Source organism: Stenella coeruleoalba (assembly GCF_951394435.1).
Source record: "Stenella coeruleoalba genome assembly, chromosome: 3".
Taxonomy (NCBI): domain Eukaryota; kingdom Metazoa; phylum Chordata; class Mammalia; order Artiodactyla; family Delphinidae; genus Stenella; species Stenella coeruleoalba.
Window position 1 is genome coordinate 171,243,390 of NC_137148.1, and position 17,611 is coordinate 171,261,000.

At 55.0% G+C, this 17,611-nt stretch overlaps 1 protein-coding gene across 1 annotated transcript in view; it reads left to right on the forward strand.

Annotated features, from left to right (window-relative positions):
• Positions 1–10,061, forward strand: part of ZFR2 (zinc finger RNA binding protein 2) — a 42,314-nt gene extending 32,253 nt beyond the window's left edge. Inside the window, exons 13-19 of the mRNA XM_079916584.1 lie at positions 72–243; positions 3,355–3,493; positions 4,961–5,058; positions 5,475–5,570; positions 7,005–7,116; positions 7,872–7,969; positions 8,692–10,061. Of these exons, the coding sequence (XP_079772710.1) occupies positions 72–243; positions 3,355–3,493; positions 4,961–5,058; positions 5,475–5,570; positions 7,005–7,116; positions 7,872–7,969; positions 8,692–8,904 (928 nt within the window). The 3' untranslated portion in view covers positions 8,905–10,061. The remainder of the gene's footprint in view (positions 1–71; positions 244–3,354; positions 3,494–4,960; positions 5,059–5,474; positions 5,571–7,004; positions 7,117–7,871; positions 7,970–8,691) is intronic.
• The last annotated feature ends 7,550 nt before the right edge of the window (positions 10,062–17,611 follow it).

Here is a 17,611-nt window from a genome sequence, read left to right on the forward strand (position 1 = left end):
GCCCCGCGTGCAGGAGCAGGGACCCTTCCTCCCCACCCTCTGCCCACGCGTTTGCGGGTTTGTCTCGGCAGCCGCCCAGGCCCCTCTGCTCGGATCCTGAAAGGCGTGATGCGGGTCGGCCTGCTGGCGAAGGGCCTCCTCCTGCGGGGAGACAGGGCCGTGCAGCTGATCCTGCTCTGCTCCCAGAAGCCCAGCCACGCGCTGCTGCGCAGAGTCACGGAGCAGCTGCCCCTCCAGCTCCCGGTGAGGCGCCCGGCCGTGCATCGCGTGGCTTCTACGCGGCTTGGACACAACCGGTTTGTTTTTAGAAACTGGCGCAAGGAGAGAGTGGTGGAACTTGAGGGTTCCTTTACAGAGGGGTTGAGGGTAGAGCCTGGAAACGCTCTAAACGTCCGGTCACTGAGGACGGTTACTTCCGTCACATCCACAGCAGAGCCCAGCCAGCCGGGACGGAGCACAAACAGGACGAAATCCACAGGACAGGCACTCAGGCTCATGAGACTAGAGAGGCACAGGGCTGGGGGTCGGCCGGACTTTCTCCTCCAGAGCAGTTCCTGTTGTTGTCATAGAGCCTTTTTTTTTTTTTTTTAAATCTATTTATTTATTTTTGGCTGAGTTGGGCCTTCGTTGCTGCGCGTGGCTTTCTCCAGTTGCGGAGAGCGGGGGCTACCCTTTGTTGTCGTGTGTGGGTTTCTCATTGCGGTGGCTTCTCTTATTGCAGAGCACAGGCTCTAGGCGCGCGGGCTTCAGTAGTTGTGGCTCGCGGGCTCAATAGTTGTGGCTCACGGGCTCTAGAGCGCAGGCTCAGTAGTTGTGGCACACAGGCTTAGTTGCTCCGCGGCATGTGGGATCTTCCCGGACCGGGGCTTGAACCCGTGTCCCCTGAACTGGCAGGCAGATTCTTAACCACTGCGCCACCAGGGAAGTCCCTGTCATAAAGCTTTTCTCAAGCGAGATGGTAACCGGGAGAAGAGTGAAATCATGTCATGATTTAAATTGATCATCTTCCATTAAAATACTCAATTCCCAGGGCGGTTTCTTCTTCCTGATGTGTCTGCTGCCCTTCCCGAGAGAATTCAGCATCGTTCCTCCGACTCATGTAGTGAGCACTGGGGGCCGGGCAGACCCAGGCTCGCCTCTGGGACTCCCAGTCTGGTCAGGAAATGCAATAAACAAACATAGAGCAAGCTAACTTCCAGTTTATCTTCTGTAGAGAAATTAAAACCTGATGTCAAGTAGCGAGCACCTGGGGAGAGTGGGGGCCACTTCAGACAGGACCATGGGAGGTGTGTGTCCTGACAGAAGATGGAGCAGGTGAGGTGAGAGCTGAGAGATGAGGAGAGGCCTTGAAAGATGTGGGGGTGGGCAGTGTTCCACATAGAAGGACCTGCACCTGCAGAGGCCAAGAGGCAGGAGGCCCAGGGAGATGTGTGCCCGAATGGACAAAGGCCTAGATCAAGCTGGGCCTGAAGGCCATGTGGGGAGGTAAGATTGCCTCCTCGGGGAAATGGGGAGACTAGAGGGTTTTAAGCAGAGGAGTGACATGCTCCGACTTCACCAATTTAATCACTCATTTCCTGAACACCCACGACATGACAGTTTTCTGCTCAATACCGTAGGGGTTGCAAAGATGGCTCAGATGCAAGCCCTGTTGTCCGGAACCTTGCAGCCCAGTGGCTAAGACAAAGCCCTAAGCCCCATGAAGATGGATGAGGCCATGGGGAAGATGGCTAAGGCCACGGGAGAGCTGGCAGTGCCCCCCACTCCCAGCTGTGTAGACAGACCCTCCTAGCCATTACCTGGCTGAGTGTCTCGGGGGACCCCAAAGCAAGATGAGGGACACAGTAAAGCTTTTCTATGCAGGCACCGGGTCACTGCACCAAACCCACCTTCGTTGTGCAGTCTCCCCAGGAGGCTGGTAATCGGGGACGGCAGTCGGAGTTCTGATGACTGTGCGCAAGGGGTCCCTTCTTCCTGAGCCCCTGAGAGTGACAAGCCGGAGAGGGTGTAAATGGAGGGGAGAGAGATCCACCGAGAGGGCGGGGCTTGTCTGGAGGCTCTGCTTGCAGCGGGGGCTGACCCTCAGGGTATCCCCCAGTGATGCAGCCAGCGCAGGCTGGGTCCTAAGGATGCGTGTGCTGGGGCAGGACTGAACCCTGGGCAACCATGGGGTGAGTACCGGAGCCGAGGGGCCTCAGATCTTGCCTGGAGGCAGCCCCTGTCCAGTGTCCTGAGAAACCATCGTTCTGCCCTCATTACCCAAACAGTAGCCTGCTGGACCAACTGAAGGATTTTGCATTTTTCACTCAATAGCATCTCTTGGGTGACATTCCATATTCTTACTTAGGGAGCTTCATTCTTTTTTGTGGCCAAAGAGTATTCTGTTGCCACTTGTCCATAACTAGCTGGGTCCTTCCATGTAGTTGGACATTTAGGTTGTGTCCAGTGTTCTGTGTTACCAGTGAGGCTGCAGCAGATGAAGAACCTTGTACACACACTGCTCTACACACGTGGGAGCACGTCCCGGGGCAGAGTCGCGGGGTCTGAGGCATGAGCCTGGAGGCTTCTGCTGAGTGTGGCCAGGTCAGCCTCCACCAGCAGTTTAGAGACGCATGGATTTGCCAGCCCAGCGCCTCCTCAGACTCTTGAGTTTTGTCCTTCCTACAGCTGACCATGGTACCCCATTCTAGTTTTAACGTGATTCTCCCTTGCCATGGGAGGGTTTTTTTTTGTCATTATGTAGAAAGGGTCACTTTGGTTTCTCTCTCTGCAAACTATCTATCACTTGCCAGTTTTTTTTTTTTAAGATTTATTATTTATTTTTTGTGGCTGTGTCGGGTCTTAGTTGCGGCACACGGGATCTTCACTGAGGCATGCGAGATCTTTGTTGCGGCACGCGGGCTTCTCTCTAGTTGTGGCATGTGGGTTTTCTCTTCACTAGTTGTGGCAGGCAGGCTCCAGGGCACGTGGGCTCTCCAGTTGAGGGGCGCAAGCTCAGTAGTTGTGGCACGCGGCATGTGAGATCTTAGCTCCCCGACCAGAGATTGAACCCGAGTCCCCTGCACTGGAAGGCAGATTCTTTACCACTGGACCACCAGGGAAGTCCCCACTTGCCGATTTTGCTGTTGGGTTGCTGATCTTGTTGTTATTGAGCTTTGGGTGTTTTTACATATGAAGGCACCTTGATGCTGGGTCTGCTGTCTGTATGCATTTCTACGTGTGCACTTCTGGAGGCTGTGTCTGTGTCTGTGTCCCTAGGAGGTTCCAGAACACCTGGCATGGGGCCTGGTACCCAACCGCGTCCTGCCTCTCAGCTGGAGTAATGAGGCCTTGTGTTGTATTTGCACCTCGTAGATGGTGACAGAGGACAAGTACGAGGTCTCCTCCGACCCTGAAGCAAACATCGTCATCTCTTCCTGCGAGGAGCCCAGGATACAAGTCACTGTGTCCATCACCTCGCCTCTGATGCGGGAGGACCCCTCTGCAGACCGAGGTGCGTCAGGGCCCTTCCGTCCAGCCCTCCTCTCCACACACCCGGTGGCCTAGGGCAGCATCCGCCTCTGCTCTGGGCAGGAGGTGGGGGGGTTGCCACAGCCAGTTTCCGGCACTTCCGTCAGCCCGGATGCCCTGGTGAGATAAGAGCTGGGCCTTGGGGCTGCAGAGGAAGGGAGGTAGAGAGCTGGGGCAGAGTCAAGTGGCTCAGTACTCAGCTGTGGGGCGTGTGCGCGGGGAGCACTTCCTCCCATCCCTCCTGGCTGCCCCGCCCAGAGGAGACCAGCTGTGCCCCATCCCCCAGCAAGACAGGGGCCTGGGGACCTGAGACAGATGTGCATTGCCTGAGGCAGTAGGAGGGGGTGGGGGGTGAGGCCAGAGGGCAGCCAACAGGGAGGGTGCATGCCAAGCCGATGGGGATGCACCCGAGTCTCATCCAGCCGTGGAACCTCCTGGAACAGCCCTGGAGACTGTTTCCCAAACTCCAGTCTTTCTTGGACCCCCTTCGTGATTGTTGTCAGATCTGAGGGCCACGAACCACTGATGCTTTCCTCTGAATCAATTCCTTTTTGACTCTTAAATTTTTAAAGAGGAGAGCCTTTGAACCGTAAGTGGAAAGCCGTTACCAGTTGTCATAAAGAGAGTGTCATCTGAAAATAAATACAGTGGGAAGAAAAAGTGATGCCCTTCAGTTCCAGGTGGAGGCCCTGCTCCGGCTTGCTCCGAGGCGGGGATTGGGAATGTCGGAAAGGGTTCAAGGTCCAAGGCCACGGAAAGAAGTGGACTGGAGGGGGCTAGAGAACCGGAAACCCCTCTGAGGGAGCCCCGGGCCCCCAAGAGCTGCGATGTCCCCACCCTGCTGGTTGCTGCTGGGAGGGGAGCTTTCAGCTTCCTCTGTTGCTTGCTCTCAGCCCCAGAGGAGCAGACCCAGGCCTGGGGGTTGGGGGGTTTATGGGTGAAAGAGAAACCTCTGCTCCCTCCTGTGACCTAAAACACCAGGACCTTGCAGAATAAGGGGAGAAGAATTTTCCTGAAGCAAGAAGAAGAAGGAATCAAAAACAGGCCAGAATTTCCCCCAGACACGGGGCCCTGGTCATCCGTGATGGCATGTGCTCAAACCTGACCCGCTGTCTCCCTCTTAATTATGCATGCGGAAGTTTCTGGAAATCCAGCTTCATTCATAGTTTTCCATCTGAACTGTGATTTGCTAACCAAGGGAGTCAGCGCTGATGGCACTGGGTGACAAGCGTGGAGCTCTCTCCTGAGAGCGCAGAACCCGGAGGAGATGGGATCTTCGTGGAGAGGATGTCCGTGGTCCTTGCAGCATCCCGGAGAAAGGGCCAGCGAGCGGAACCATGTGTCTTCTGGATAAATGCAAAGAGGCCTAGGGACCTGAGGGCCCGGCCACGTGGCCCGGGCAGCGGGAGCAGGGAGAGGGGCGCCTGGCCCATGTGCCCTTCTCTTCTAGAAGGAACAGCGGCGCCTCCGCCTGACCCGGGAGATGTCCTGAGCTCAGAGAAGTGCCTCCAGTCGCTGGCTGCCCTCCGCCACGCCAAGTGGTTCCAGGTCAGGGGTCGGGCCCAGAGCGGGCTCCCAGTACAAATGAGGGACAGACGTGGGTGGGGCGGTTCCTTGGCCTGCTGCTCGACCCACGTGTCCACGCCCAGCGCTAACCTGATGGAGGTCGCATCCTGGCTGATTGGGTCGGGAACCTGAAAGGAGGGACCACCACTCTGGGGGTGGGGGGGCCGCAACGGCCGGCACTAGGGCTCAGCCGTGGGCCGTTCGGGAATGGAGTCTGCTTCCGGTCGCCAGCTGTGAGGCCGGCCGGCCCATGCCTCCCGGAGTCCCTCACTGCCTCCACCCCCGGCTGGGCTCGCTGCCCCTGGATCAGCCCTTGTTCCCTCGGCCCTGTGCACATGCCCCCCTTGGCCACGTGCTTACAGCTCCCTGGAGCTAACCATGTGCTTCTTTCCCCGAAGGCGAGAGCCAGCGGCCTGCAGCCCTGTGTGATCGTCATCAGGGTCCTTCGGGACCTCTGCCAGCGCGTGCCCACCTGGGGGGCCCTGCCGGACTGGGTAAGGCAGTTCCAGGGGGCTGGCCCTGCTTTAGGAAGCTCCCAACCCCTGATAGGCCACAGCCCTGGGAGGCCGAGCCTCATTTCCTGGTTCAGCGCTCAGCTTTCCAACAAAGGGCTGGTGTCCGTCTGAGCGCCAGGAGAGGTGGATCGCGGTGGGGCATATCGGGGTCCCTTGGCCCCAGGGTGAGGCTTGCTACAGACACAGTCTCCTTTGACTGCATTATCTGGAACCCACAACCTTGCGGGCAGAATCAGGAAGCATGCAAATACAAGGGCGCCCCAGCAAGAGGTGGGGTGTTTGCCTAGACCTGCAGGTGTCAGTGCAGAGGCCCCCGTGAGGGCAGGCAGCCTGGTGCAGACCCACCTCCTCTGAAGGGGTGGTCCCCTGCGGCCCTGACACCCCCGGTCAGCAGGCCCCGAGCCCTTCTGCGGGGAGAGGATGCGAAGGCCCCCTGTCCCCCAAATCCCCAAGCTGCCGTGTTGTGAGACCCCCAGCTCCTGCCCTCCGTGGGCACCCCTGCCCCGTCTTTCAGGATCTCATTTCATCTGTGCGCCCCTCGGCAGGCCTGTCTCTGAGCGTCCCTCTCCCGTCACACACCCGCTGACCCCCAGCAAGCGCAGATGTGTAGGTTTCTAAGCCTTTCACCTTCCACATTATCCTTGGGAAGGAGGCCGAGTGCCCTGAACTTGGAGGTACGCGTGCATCTTATGTGCAGCCTTCTGCTGCCAGTTCATCGGCTCCCACACCCAAAGACAGGTTCTTGGACCCTTCCCACCTGAGCCCAAGCTACCCGTGGCCTTGCTCATGAGGGCTCTGGTGCCCACCCGGACCTCGGCTTCCTGCCCATGGACCGGGGAGATGTCCACTCTCAGCACCACCCCTGGTGGATGGCACAGTGGGTGGCTCTGTGCTGAGTGACAAGAGGGGTTCACTCAGACGCTGGGAGGGCCCTGCATTCCCCGGAGCCCATTTCCCTGTAAGTATAGATGCAACCCCCATGACCGTCACAGCTCCGGCCCTGCCTTGGGACCGGGCAGGTGGCTCCTTGGAGGTGGGGACAAGCCTGCGCGAGTCCCCAAGTCCTTGTGACCCTCATGGCCCTCACTGTCTGAACCTCGGGTCATGGAGAATGAGTTTCTTTTAACCCTCTTGACACTGGTTTGCAATGTTACCATCTATGGGATTTTGCTGATGTCAAAACTAGGCGAGAGAGTTCCCTAGAGAACTGAGAGAAACCCGCCCAAGGCCACACCAGGGTGGCAAGGCCCCGGTGGACCCCCTCCTTGTAGAAGTTCAGGGGTGGGAGGGTGTGAGGGGAAGAGCTGGGAGGGGGGGCCTCACATCCCCGGTCCCCTGGAGACCTGGCCGAGGCCGCACAGCCGCGCCGTCCTCAAAGGCCCGGGTCTCCTTCTCTGTCTCCACCCGGCCCAGGCCATGGAGCTGCTGGTGGAGAAGGCTCTGAGCAGCACGAAGGGGCCCCTGAGCCCCGGGAACGCCGTGAGACGGGTCCTGGAGTGCGTGGCCTCGGGGACGCTCCTGACAGGTCAGTCCCTGTCGTCCGGGAGCCCAGACCCTGGAGCACGTGGCAGAAACCAAGGGCCATGGCGGGGGCGGGGGGACGGGGGAGCACAGAGGAGCCTCTTAGGAACACTCAAGAACCACGTCCAGCACAGGCAGGACAGCAGACACAGACGTGCACACACATGTCACCACTCAAGGGAGCCGCGCGGAGGTGTGGACCAGCTGGAAGGAGAGGCGGGGTGGAGGCTGGAGGGGAGGGGTCCGTGCCTTCTCTCACGCTCCTCTGATGGCACACCCACCCTCTCTGGGGAGCCAGGGACAGCCCGGGGGACATTTCCGAAGGAAACAACAGGAATTCCATGATGGGCTTTGTACAAAGATGTTCACCACGATGTCCTTCACGGTAGCAGAAGGAGGAGAGCACACATGTGGCCCGCGTGACATGTTAGATGCAAAACGGTGTTTTCCAGTCATTTCAGTGACATGGGACGATAGCATTTTAAGTGGAAGAAGAGGATGATACACTGGCGCGCGGTGTGAGCCTTTTCTGTAACTACATGCTCGCCCACGTGTGCGCACACACACACACACACGCAGGCGGTGAGGAGGTCTGCTGAACGCGTGTGGGGCTGGAGGGGGGACTGCTCCGGGGAGGGGCCTGGTGTGGCCCGTGGGCGCGAGGCGGCCAGGTGTAGACCCCCCAGCACTGCAGAGCCGCAGTGGCGCCTTCGTAAGGGTGCACTCTCCTTCTCTGCCACTCCCACCTCCCCCTCAAAGATGGGCCGGGGCTCCAGGATCCTTGCGAGAGAGACCAGATGGACGCCCTCGGGTCCATGACCCTCCAGGAGCGGGAGGACATCACGGCCAGTGCCCAGGTAGGAGGCCAGCCCACGGGGCTCCCTGACTCAGGCCAGCTCGACCTGGCTGTGGACGGCCCAGGTCCCAGCCCCCATTCGCATCTGTGCTGCATCCCAAGAAATGGTCTGGGACTCCCCTTCCCACCCCCTCCCTTACAGAGACAGGTGGCTTGTGGGTGACAGGACTGCTTCCGGGGGCAGGGCCAGCCTGGCCCAGAAACAAAGCTACTCCCGTGATGAGGCGCAGACCCGGGGCCTCCTTGGCCGGTACTGCCCTGTGGTCTGCAAATACCCAGCCAAGGCCTCCTGCTGGGCCTAAACAGCTTCAGGCTCCAAAGCAGAGACCCTGTCTGTGGCTTCCCTTTTGTTTGCAAATTTTTACTATAAGCAAGTCTCCCAGCAGTACAGAAATCGCACTGGGCCTGACATTTATGAATGGCCTTCAGTGGAAAGAGTCAAATTGCTCTTGATCAGAGCTGAACCCGGAGAGGCAGGATCTAAGGTCCCTGTAGCGAGGAGAGAAAGAGCTGAAATTCCAAGGGGCTTCCTGGCACAGTACTCGCCACCAGCTGGCGCAAGCAACTCCCAGTACAGTTCTTCACGCCCAAGGGTGACGTGAGCTCTGCAGTTGCTAGAAGGGTGTCGAGGATGCCCAGCAAGCCCCCGAGTCCTCACGGGGCCATGAGAGGCGGGCCAGGAGGCCGCGGGCAGAAGGGTCCTGACGGGTCGTTTGCCCCCAGCACGCCCTGCGCATGTTGGCGTTCCGGCAGATCCACAAGATCCTGGGCATTGACCCTCTGCCGCCCCCCAAAAGCAGGCCTGGGGCGCGCTTCCGGAAGAGGCCACGGGAGGCAAGCGAGGCCGAGGCCGAAGGGGGCGCCGGCCAGAGGAAGCGGGCCGGCGGGGCAGAGAGGGGCCCGTGTGAGCAGCCTCGCCTCCCCAACGGGACCTGATGCCCCACCGAATGGCTGCTTCACCCCTGACGCTGGGCAGTCCTGTTTTCCTTTGCAGTAATGTTCCATAGATTTCTTTAAAGACACTTGTGCTTAAATCATTAGCAAAATCTCTTCATCTGGCGATTTCAGCTGCGGGGTTTGGGGCACCGCGCCCCAAGGCCTACCTTCACCCGGGCGAGAAGGTGCAGCACAATTTTAAACCCTGGCATTTCTTGCTAGCTTTAAACTCACCCTGTGGCCTACTAAGGGTGTGGGTTTTTAAATGGCTTTGTGAGGACACACCAGCCGTGCGTGGATTTGAAATCTCACGGGCAAGCCCCCTGGGGGTCCCACATCAGGAAGCCTGTCCCCGGAAGGTAGGTTGGGAGGATCTGGGGTGGTGGCCAAGCCTGAGAGTGTGCCCAGGCTGGGGTCCTCAGTCCCCAAGCCCAGTCTCCAAACACGCTGCCCCCTCCAGCTCCCCAGCCTGGAGATGGCCCCGTGGCCAGAGGTCTGCAGGGCCTGAGCTGGGCTCGTCCCCTAGCCCACCATGGGAGGGCCACAGAGCCGAAGGGTGGTGAGCATGCAGGCTGGGCACGCCCCTGACCCCCGGAGCATCTGTGACCCCCATGGCACTGCGCCCCGTGCCACTCCGGGCCTTCTGCACTACGAGGAACAGCTCTGTATGCTTCATTTGAGGCTGGGTTTGCCTTGTCTTTCTCCCGTCCTCCTTGCATAGGTGCAGCCAATGTGGGTCCAGGGCCCGCCCCTTGAAAGTGGAGTCTGGGGGCTCTGCCTGGTGCGGGGCACAGAATCAGGCGCCTTCTGGCACTGGTGGACATGACGGCACCCTTGCCCAGCCCCCACCCCGATCTGTCCAAACTTCCCTCTTTGCGACAACTTCTCTTGTCCGGCTGCCCTGTGGCACTGAAGGAGATAAGTCCATCTTTGGGCTGACACGATCTTTTCTGGTCACTTGATTGTTTCAAGCTCATTTCTGTGTTTAAGGGACAGCCTGTGTGTGGCTTCACATCTAATGTCTTCGTAGAACTACCTGGAAGTTTGGGGGGTGGGGAATAAACAAGATATGCCTGTCTCTTGGTGTAGACTGCGCAGTCCTTCCTCAGGGTGCAGTGACCCTGCTGGGCCCCTGCCTGGGGCCCTGACCAGCCAGAACTTCTCCCCGAGGCTCTGAGGCTGGGAGTGTGGATGGGGAGGAGGTCCAAGGGGCTGGTGCTGCCCAGGTGTGGGCCTCTCAGGCCATCTCCACACTGAGGTCCCCTGGGAATGCAGAGGAGCCAGGCTCTGCAGACCCCACCCCCAATCCCGGGGATCCAGCCCAGGAAGCACTCATCTCACACACATCCCACAGCCACTCAAGGAACCCACCCTGGCCTGGTCCAGGAGATACACAGCGGGACCATCAGCGGGAGGGTTGGGGACCCGGAAGGCTTCCTGGAGGAGGGGGCAGCCAAGCTGAGTTGGGAGGGGTGGCTCTCCGCCTGCAGGCCCTCTACCAAGAGTTCCCCCGCAGTTTCCCCAAATTCTCATTGCAAACCTCAGGGGGTGGCGGGGGTCCAGACAGGGAGAGGGCAGGTTGGAGGGCAGAGAGGGGAGGAGGCGGGCGAGGTTGCAGTGGCCCGTAGCAGAAGTGGCACATGCCCGTGGGCACAGACCAGGGCAGGGAGATAGCCAGGACCCCCTTCTCAGAGCTGGGCCAAGGGAGTGTCGGCCCCCCATGCAGGCAAAGCTTAGCCTGGTTCTACCAGACACATTATCTACCGGAAACAAGAAGCAGCCAGCTGGTGCGTGACCACTCCGACCTCCCCGGAAGGGCAGGCCGCTCTCCTCTGCCTCTGGGCCCTTCCTGAGGGAGCAGCACCCCAACAGCACGAGTGAAGGCAGAGCAGCCCCTCGGCTACAGCTGCACACCGGGCACGGGGGACATTCTCCACCTCATGTGGGGGAGGCTTCACCCGCACACACCGTCTCCCTCTGCATCTCTGTCGACAGCTCTGCTATTCATCCAGCTGCCCAGGCTGACCACCGCCACCACTGAGGAGTCCTTCTGGGTTCCTTTGTGCTCGGGGCTGAGCCATCTGGAAGTCCTATTGGTCCCACTTCTGTTGCTCTCCGTTCACAGCCTCTAGCACTCTGCGGCTTCAACCCTCCAGCAACTGGGGCCTCAGGATAAAACTCAGGATTACACTCAAGATAAAACCCCAAATCCCGACAAAGCCCCCCCCAGAGAACCCAACTGCCACCCTCTGCCTCAGTAACTCCACTTCAGACCTCCTAGTCTCTGCTGGTCCTCAGTGAACCAGCCAAACTTCTTCCTGCCCCAGGGCCTTTGCACATGCTTTTCCCACTGCCTGTTAAGCTCTTCCCCTGGCCTGTATGGCCAGCTGCTCCTCTCCTCCTTTGGGTCTCAGAGAGGCCTCCTTTAACACCTCAACCTGTCACATAACCCTATTCGTTTCCTTTATGCCACACGCCACTGATTAAAATCCTTTGTTATCTGCCTTGCTCCCACGCTGTGAACTGTCTGCGGGCAGCAAGTGTATCTGCCTTACCACGGCACCCCAGGTCTAGAATAGACCAAGTTTAGTAAATATGTTAATGCTTGCAACCATGCTCTGACCCTCAAGGATGGGTGTCTGTGTTGGAGGAATTGACCTCCTAGCAGATAAGAAGACACCGTTTGTTTCGGTGTCATCCCAGGAGATTACTGTACCGATCAGGATGACAGCCTTTGGCTAAGGCGGTGGCAAGAGGATGAAGGGAAGGGAGAACGGGTTGGCATTCAGGGGTGGCCATCACCGCTGCACTTTGTGGAGAGCCCCTGTCCCGCTACCATGAGCCTTCCTCACATCCTGGCAGTAGCAGCTCCGGGAAATCTCACGACCCACTGCTCACCATCCCGTCCCTGCCTCCTAGGGAAGATGGATGTGATCTTCTCCAGGTGGTGTAAAACCAATCCAGTTGATAGAGAGTTAAATCTGCCCCCCGCCTCAGCAACTCCAGAACACCGAGTTTAGGCAATGCAGCCACAAAATAGACAGCTGGTTAGTGATGTACTCGGTCCAGATGGATGGGACACCTGGGCTATGGTGCTCGCTGCAGGCCTGAAGAGCGGTTGCTTCTCATCTTTCCTCTCCAGCCCTCTCCCCACCAGGCAGAGGACCCCAGAGCAGGCTGGCAGCTGGCGGGGTGACATGGGACCAGGCACTTGAGAATTCGGACCGCTGAACGGGGACAAGCAGCCCAAGACAGCGACGCAGGACCTCAGGCTTCGGGATGCTGGTGGGCCAGCTTGGTTGCTAGGAGATGGTGGTGAGTGTAGGAGGGATGACGCGGGGCCGTGTGGGCAGGGCTGGAGCCAGACCTGGCAGGCAGTCCAGGAGAGACAGACATGAAAGTGCAGATCTGCCAACTCCACCTGCAAAGTCACCAATAACACAGAAAGAGAGCCACGAAAACGCACTGCATCTCCTGGTCCAAATAAGTTGCACTCGGTGGTAGAGGGAGCATCTCCAAGGCTCAGCCAGTCCGAGGCTTCTCTGGGGAAATGTTGGCTCCATCTTCTCCCTGGTCACCCGTTAGTTTGGCTTCCGGAATGAGAAGATGTTTCAGGTAAGCGGATTAAGGCTCTGCTGAGTGGACAAGCCAGAGGACCCATGTTTCTCCTTAAGACGGAGAGGGCTGCCCGGGGTGAGGGGTGTGTGTGTGGGGGTATCACCCTGTTTATATCTGCCAAAGTTCTGAAAAATAAGTGTACTGGGAAACAGATACTTGCACACCCATGTTCACCGCAGCATGATTCACAGCAGCCAAAATGTGGGAAAAAGCCAAAAGCCAAGTATCCATTAACAGATGATAAACAAATGTGGTCCATCCATACAGTGGAATATTACTCAGCCTCAAAAAGGAAAGAGATTCTGACACCTGCTACAAATAACGTAGATGAACCTTGAGGACATGATGCTCAGTGAGAGAAACCAGACACAAAAGGACAAATACTGTCCGATTCCACTCATAGCAGGTCCCTAGAGGAGTCAAATCCACAGAGACAGGAAGTAGATGGTGGGGGGCAGGGGCTGGGGGAGGGGGAGGGGGAGTCAGTGTTTCATGGGGACAGAGTTTCAGTTTGGGCAGATGGAAAAGTTCTGGAGATGATGGTGGGGATGGTTGCCCAACAATGTGAAGATACTTAATGCCACTGAACTGTGCACTTAAAAATAGTTACAATGGTGAATTTTATGTCTATTTTAACACAATAAAATTTTTTTAATGTATTGGGTTTTCCAATTACAAAAATCTTGGAAGTTTCAGAAGAGTGGAAGAAAGGAAACAAAGTCAACCACTGTTAATACTCTGTGTTTCCTTCCAGTTTTCTCATTTTCTGCACTCTTGGTTACAGATGGGCTGTTTATACCACTTTGATTCCTCCTTTTCTTCAGTTGACATTATAACAACTTTGATTTCTCAACTGTGTTTTCGAGGTGCTTAGATATACTTTTCTAATTTAATTCTTCTGGAGACCTTTGGAGACACATCTGTTTCATTATTATTATGGTGCTAATATACACATAATATAAAATTCACCCCTATTTCAAAGTGTATGACTAAGTGGTTTTTGGTATTTTCACAGCGTTGTGTAACCATCACCAATATTTAATTCCAGAACATTCCATCATCCCCCAAAGAAGCCCCATCCCCATTAGCAGTCACTCCCCATCCCCCTCCCCAGCCCCTGGCAATCATGAATCCACTTTCTGTCGCTGTGGATTTGCCTGTTCTGGATATTTCACACAAGTGGAATCACACCCTGTGTGTCCTTCTGTGTCTGGCTTCTCTCACTGAGCATCATGCTCCCAAAGTCCGTCCATGTTGCCGTGTATGTCAGTGTTTCACTCTTTTTTTATGGATGATAATATTCCAGTGTGTGGGTGGACCACATTTTATCCATTCACCAGTTGATGGACATGTGGGTCATTTCCACTTTTTGGCTACTATGAAGAGATGTAATTTTTAATAGCTGCATAACATTCCACCAAATGAACATACCCTAATTTGCTTAACTGTTCCCCTACTGTTGGACATTTAGATTGTTTTCAAATTGTAAATTATACCTCTGCAAACACGTTCCTGAACATTTGGGATTCTCTCCCTTCCACAGATGCCCAAGATTGAAAGGCATGAACATTTTAAGGCATTTGAAACTTCCATGTAGAAGACCGCATTCCACCAGAGGTTTGCGAGTTCCCCCGCACACCTCCCCCCCCACTGCAGACAAAGGAGCCTCATTCACGGTCCCCAAGTCAGGACTGTGCCCTCTTATTTTCCACAATTCTTTCCTGCACATACGTTTAACAGTTAGGTTTCATTCTGCCACATCTTGTATCCTCATTATGCTGTTCTTGCATTATCTCATTCATTCAACACATGTTGATTGAACACGTATTATGTGCCATGGGCCATCACTCATAGGGCTTCCCTGTGTCTCCCATTGAGAATGTTGAAATTTATTCAATTTCAATCAGCAAACACCACTTTCTTGGGAGAACCCAAAGATGAACCAGAGTTGTCACTTCCTGCAGTGAGGGTGACTCCGTGGCCCTTTATCATATTAGCCATGGGGTGTCAGGTGCTCACTTCACCTCCTAAGCCTCTTATAAAATTGGATTAAAACTCATAGCAGCAAACTTGTAGAGCTGTGGGGAGAACTCAGTAATAAAATGCATTTTTTAAACACTTGCTGCCCAGAAAGGTATAGCCTCAGGGACACGGGCATGATGGAGGGCACGGGTGAGAGTGAAAACCAGTGATTAAAAGGGAAGTCACGCATGTTCCATGTGTGAGAAAAGCCCTGTAGGTGCTGCTGATGTTTGGGGACTCCCCAACAGTGGCCAGTCCCCCCACAATTACCCCCAGAGTGAAGCCACTCCCATGGCGAGGGGCTTCCTGTCAGCTCTGTAGCCCTCCCCTCATAAACGTTAGCCAGCGAAGAGGCCAAAACCCAAAGAGAGGGGGGAAAAGTAACTTGGAGGAAAGAGAGAATGAGAACAGAAGAAAGCAATTCTAGATAAAAACCTTATACATATATATTATCCTCAGAGAGCGAATAGAAAGTTCACTAGCCAGGAAACAAGTTTAAATTTGCCTTTTGAAAAAGAACATTCAAAGAACCAGAAGAAGCTCTTGGAAATGAAAAACCTGAGGATCAAAATTCAAATGGCAACAGAAGCGTTGGAAGAAAAAAAAAAACAGAATGAGAAGATAAAAAGAAAAAAAATGTAGACAAGAAAATTAGATCGATCCAGGAAGCCCAACATATGACAAAGAAGAGTTCCACAGAGAGAGGCCAGAGAAATTAAAAGTGGAAAAATCACCAGTGACATCATCCAAGAAAGTTTGCCAGGAATGGAAGATATGATAGAGCCCACTGAACGTACAGCACCACAGGTGAAAAATAGACCCATACCAAACCCACACTGTGAAAATGCAAGATGTGGAGAATAAAGAGAAGATGGAGCAGATTCTACAAGCTTCCAGAGAGAAAGGGAGTGACAAGCAGAAAATGAGGAAGCAGAACGGCTCAGATTGTTCAACTGCCCAAGACTGGAAGCTGGAAGACCTAAGGCAAGGGAATATATCCACTACTCAGAACACTTGTCCTCAGCCAAACCACCAATCACACAGGAGAGCTGAAGGAAAACACTTTCTCTGGAAATGCCCAGGGAGTATACCTTCCCAAAATAAGGGCACAAACCAAGAAACAGGAGACCTTACCCCAAGAAACTGGAGCTACATCCCAGGAATCCCAGGAGCTGAAGAAGAGGAGCCAGAATCACAGCCGGGCAAAAACTGCCCCTGTGTGGAGAAGTTAGTTCCACCTGAGGGGCCTGGGGAGAGAGAGAGTCACAGACACACAAAAAAACAAAGGCAATCACTAACTCCAGGAAAATCAAAAAACAAGTCCTAGAAAATAGAAGTGTTCCTTAGTGCACACTGTTGCACTGTGAACAATATTTTAATATAATAACATAAGCACTGAATATTCATTTAAGCAAAAGTTGTGATATAACTTTTGGGAGAGCAATATGCCTAATAGAGCTAAATCTATACTTTCAGAAGTAGGAAATCAATGGACAATGTTCAACTGGTAAATCCAGAGATGTGTAAACCATTATTTGGGAAGATGGAAGCAAATGCCAGAGAAACAGCCAATAGAAACAGCAGTGGCAGCCCTTGGGGAGTGAGACACACAGTGCTTTGTTTAAAACAGTTTTTTTTAAGCTTCGCACAGTCTTCAGCACACAGCCAAACACTCTACAAGTATTGCTACTATTAATTTTGACAAGAAGAAAACATCCATACCTTCGAGGGGCTCATCGCTGAGTCGGGGAGCTTTAGGTAATTTGGAGAACACTTGAGAGCTTACTATGTGCCATGAATAGCGACACATTTAATTTAATAGATGAGACGTGCACTTACAGGATCAAATAGATTAGAAAATGTGCCTACTTATAAGAAAATAAAGACAGAGAGAGACCAGAGGTCAGCAAACTACAGCCCACTTACCCACCATCTAGCGCACACCATCTGATTTTGTGCATCCAGTGAGCTAAAAATGGTTCTTTACATTTTTTAAAAAATATTTTTAAAAAGTAATTTTTCGCTGTGTTGGGTCTTCGTTTCTGCACGCGGGCTTTCTGTAGCTGCGGTGAGCGGGGGCTACTCTTTGTTGAGGTGCGGGGGCTACTCTTTGTTGAGGTGCCCAGGCTTCTCATTGCGGTGGCTTCTCTCGTCGCGGAGCATGGGCTCTAGGCCCGTGGGCTTCAGTAGTTGTGGCACTCGGGCTCAGTAGTTGTGGCTCGAGGGCTCTAGAGCACAGGCGTAGTAGTTGTGGCGCACGGGGTTAGTTGCTCCGCAGCATGTCGGATCTTCCTGGACCAGGGCTCAAACCCGTGTCCTCTGCATTGGCAGGCAGACTCTTAACCACTGCGCCACCAGGGAAGCCCAGTTCTTTACATTTTTAAATGGCGGGGAAAAAAGAGTCACAATATTGCATGACATGTGAATAGTACATGAAGTTGAAATTTCAGCATCCACAAGTAATGTTTTATTGGAATGCAGCCGTACCTCTTCTCTTTCCCTTGTGTTCTCTCTGGTGGCTTTCGAGCTACAACGGCAGAGCTGAGTAGTCAAGACATGTGGCCCTTGACAGAGAGTTTGCTGACTCCTACGTTAGAGGATGAGGGTGTGGGGGACAGGATGGGGAGGATCAAGGTGGGATCCTGGAGCAGGGGCACAGGGGCAAGTCTTCCGGTACCTTGTGGATCGCCCGCTGTCCCTCTGACTTTACCCTCTCACACAAGTCTGCGTTCATTTGTTCTGGGAGGGCCTACCGCGTGCCAGGCTCCAGAGATAAATGCTTGCCCAGGCCAGAGCCAGTCCCTGCCCTCGCTCACGGAGCCTACACTCTGTCAAGGGGAGCAAGGTGAGTCAAAGGCAATGAACAGGAGCGAGTAAGACAGGGTAACCGGCAGTGATTCGGGCTTTGATGGTGGGTGGCCCCTCTGAGTGGTCAGGCACCGTCTCTTGGAGGAGTTGGAGATGATAAGAAGGAGGCTGCCTTGCGAAGAGCTGAGAGGAGCACACGCTAGGAGGCCAAAAACAGCACGTGCAAAGGCCCTGAGGCTGGACGGTGCCTGGAGCATTT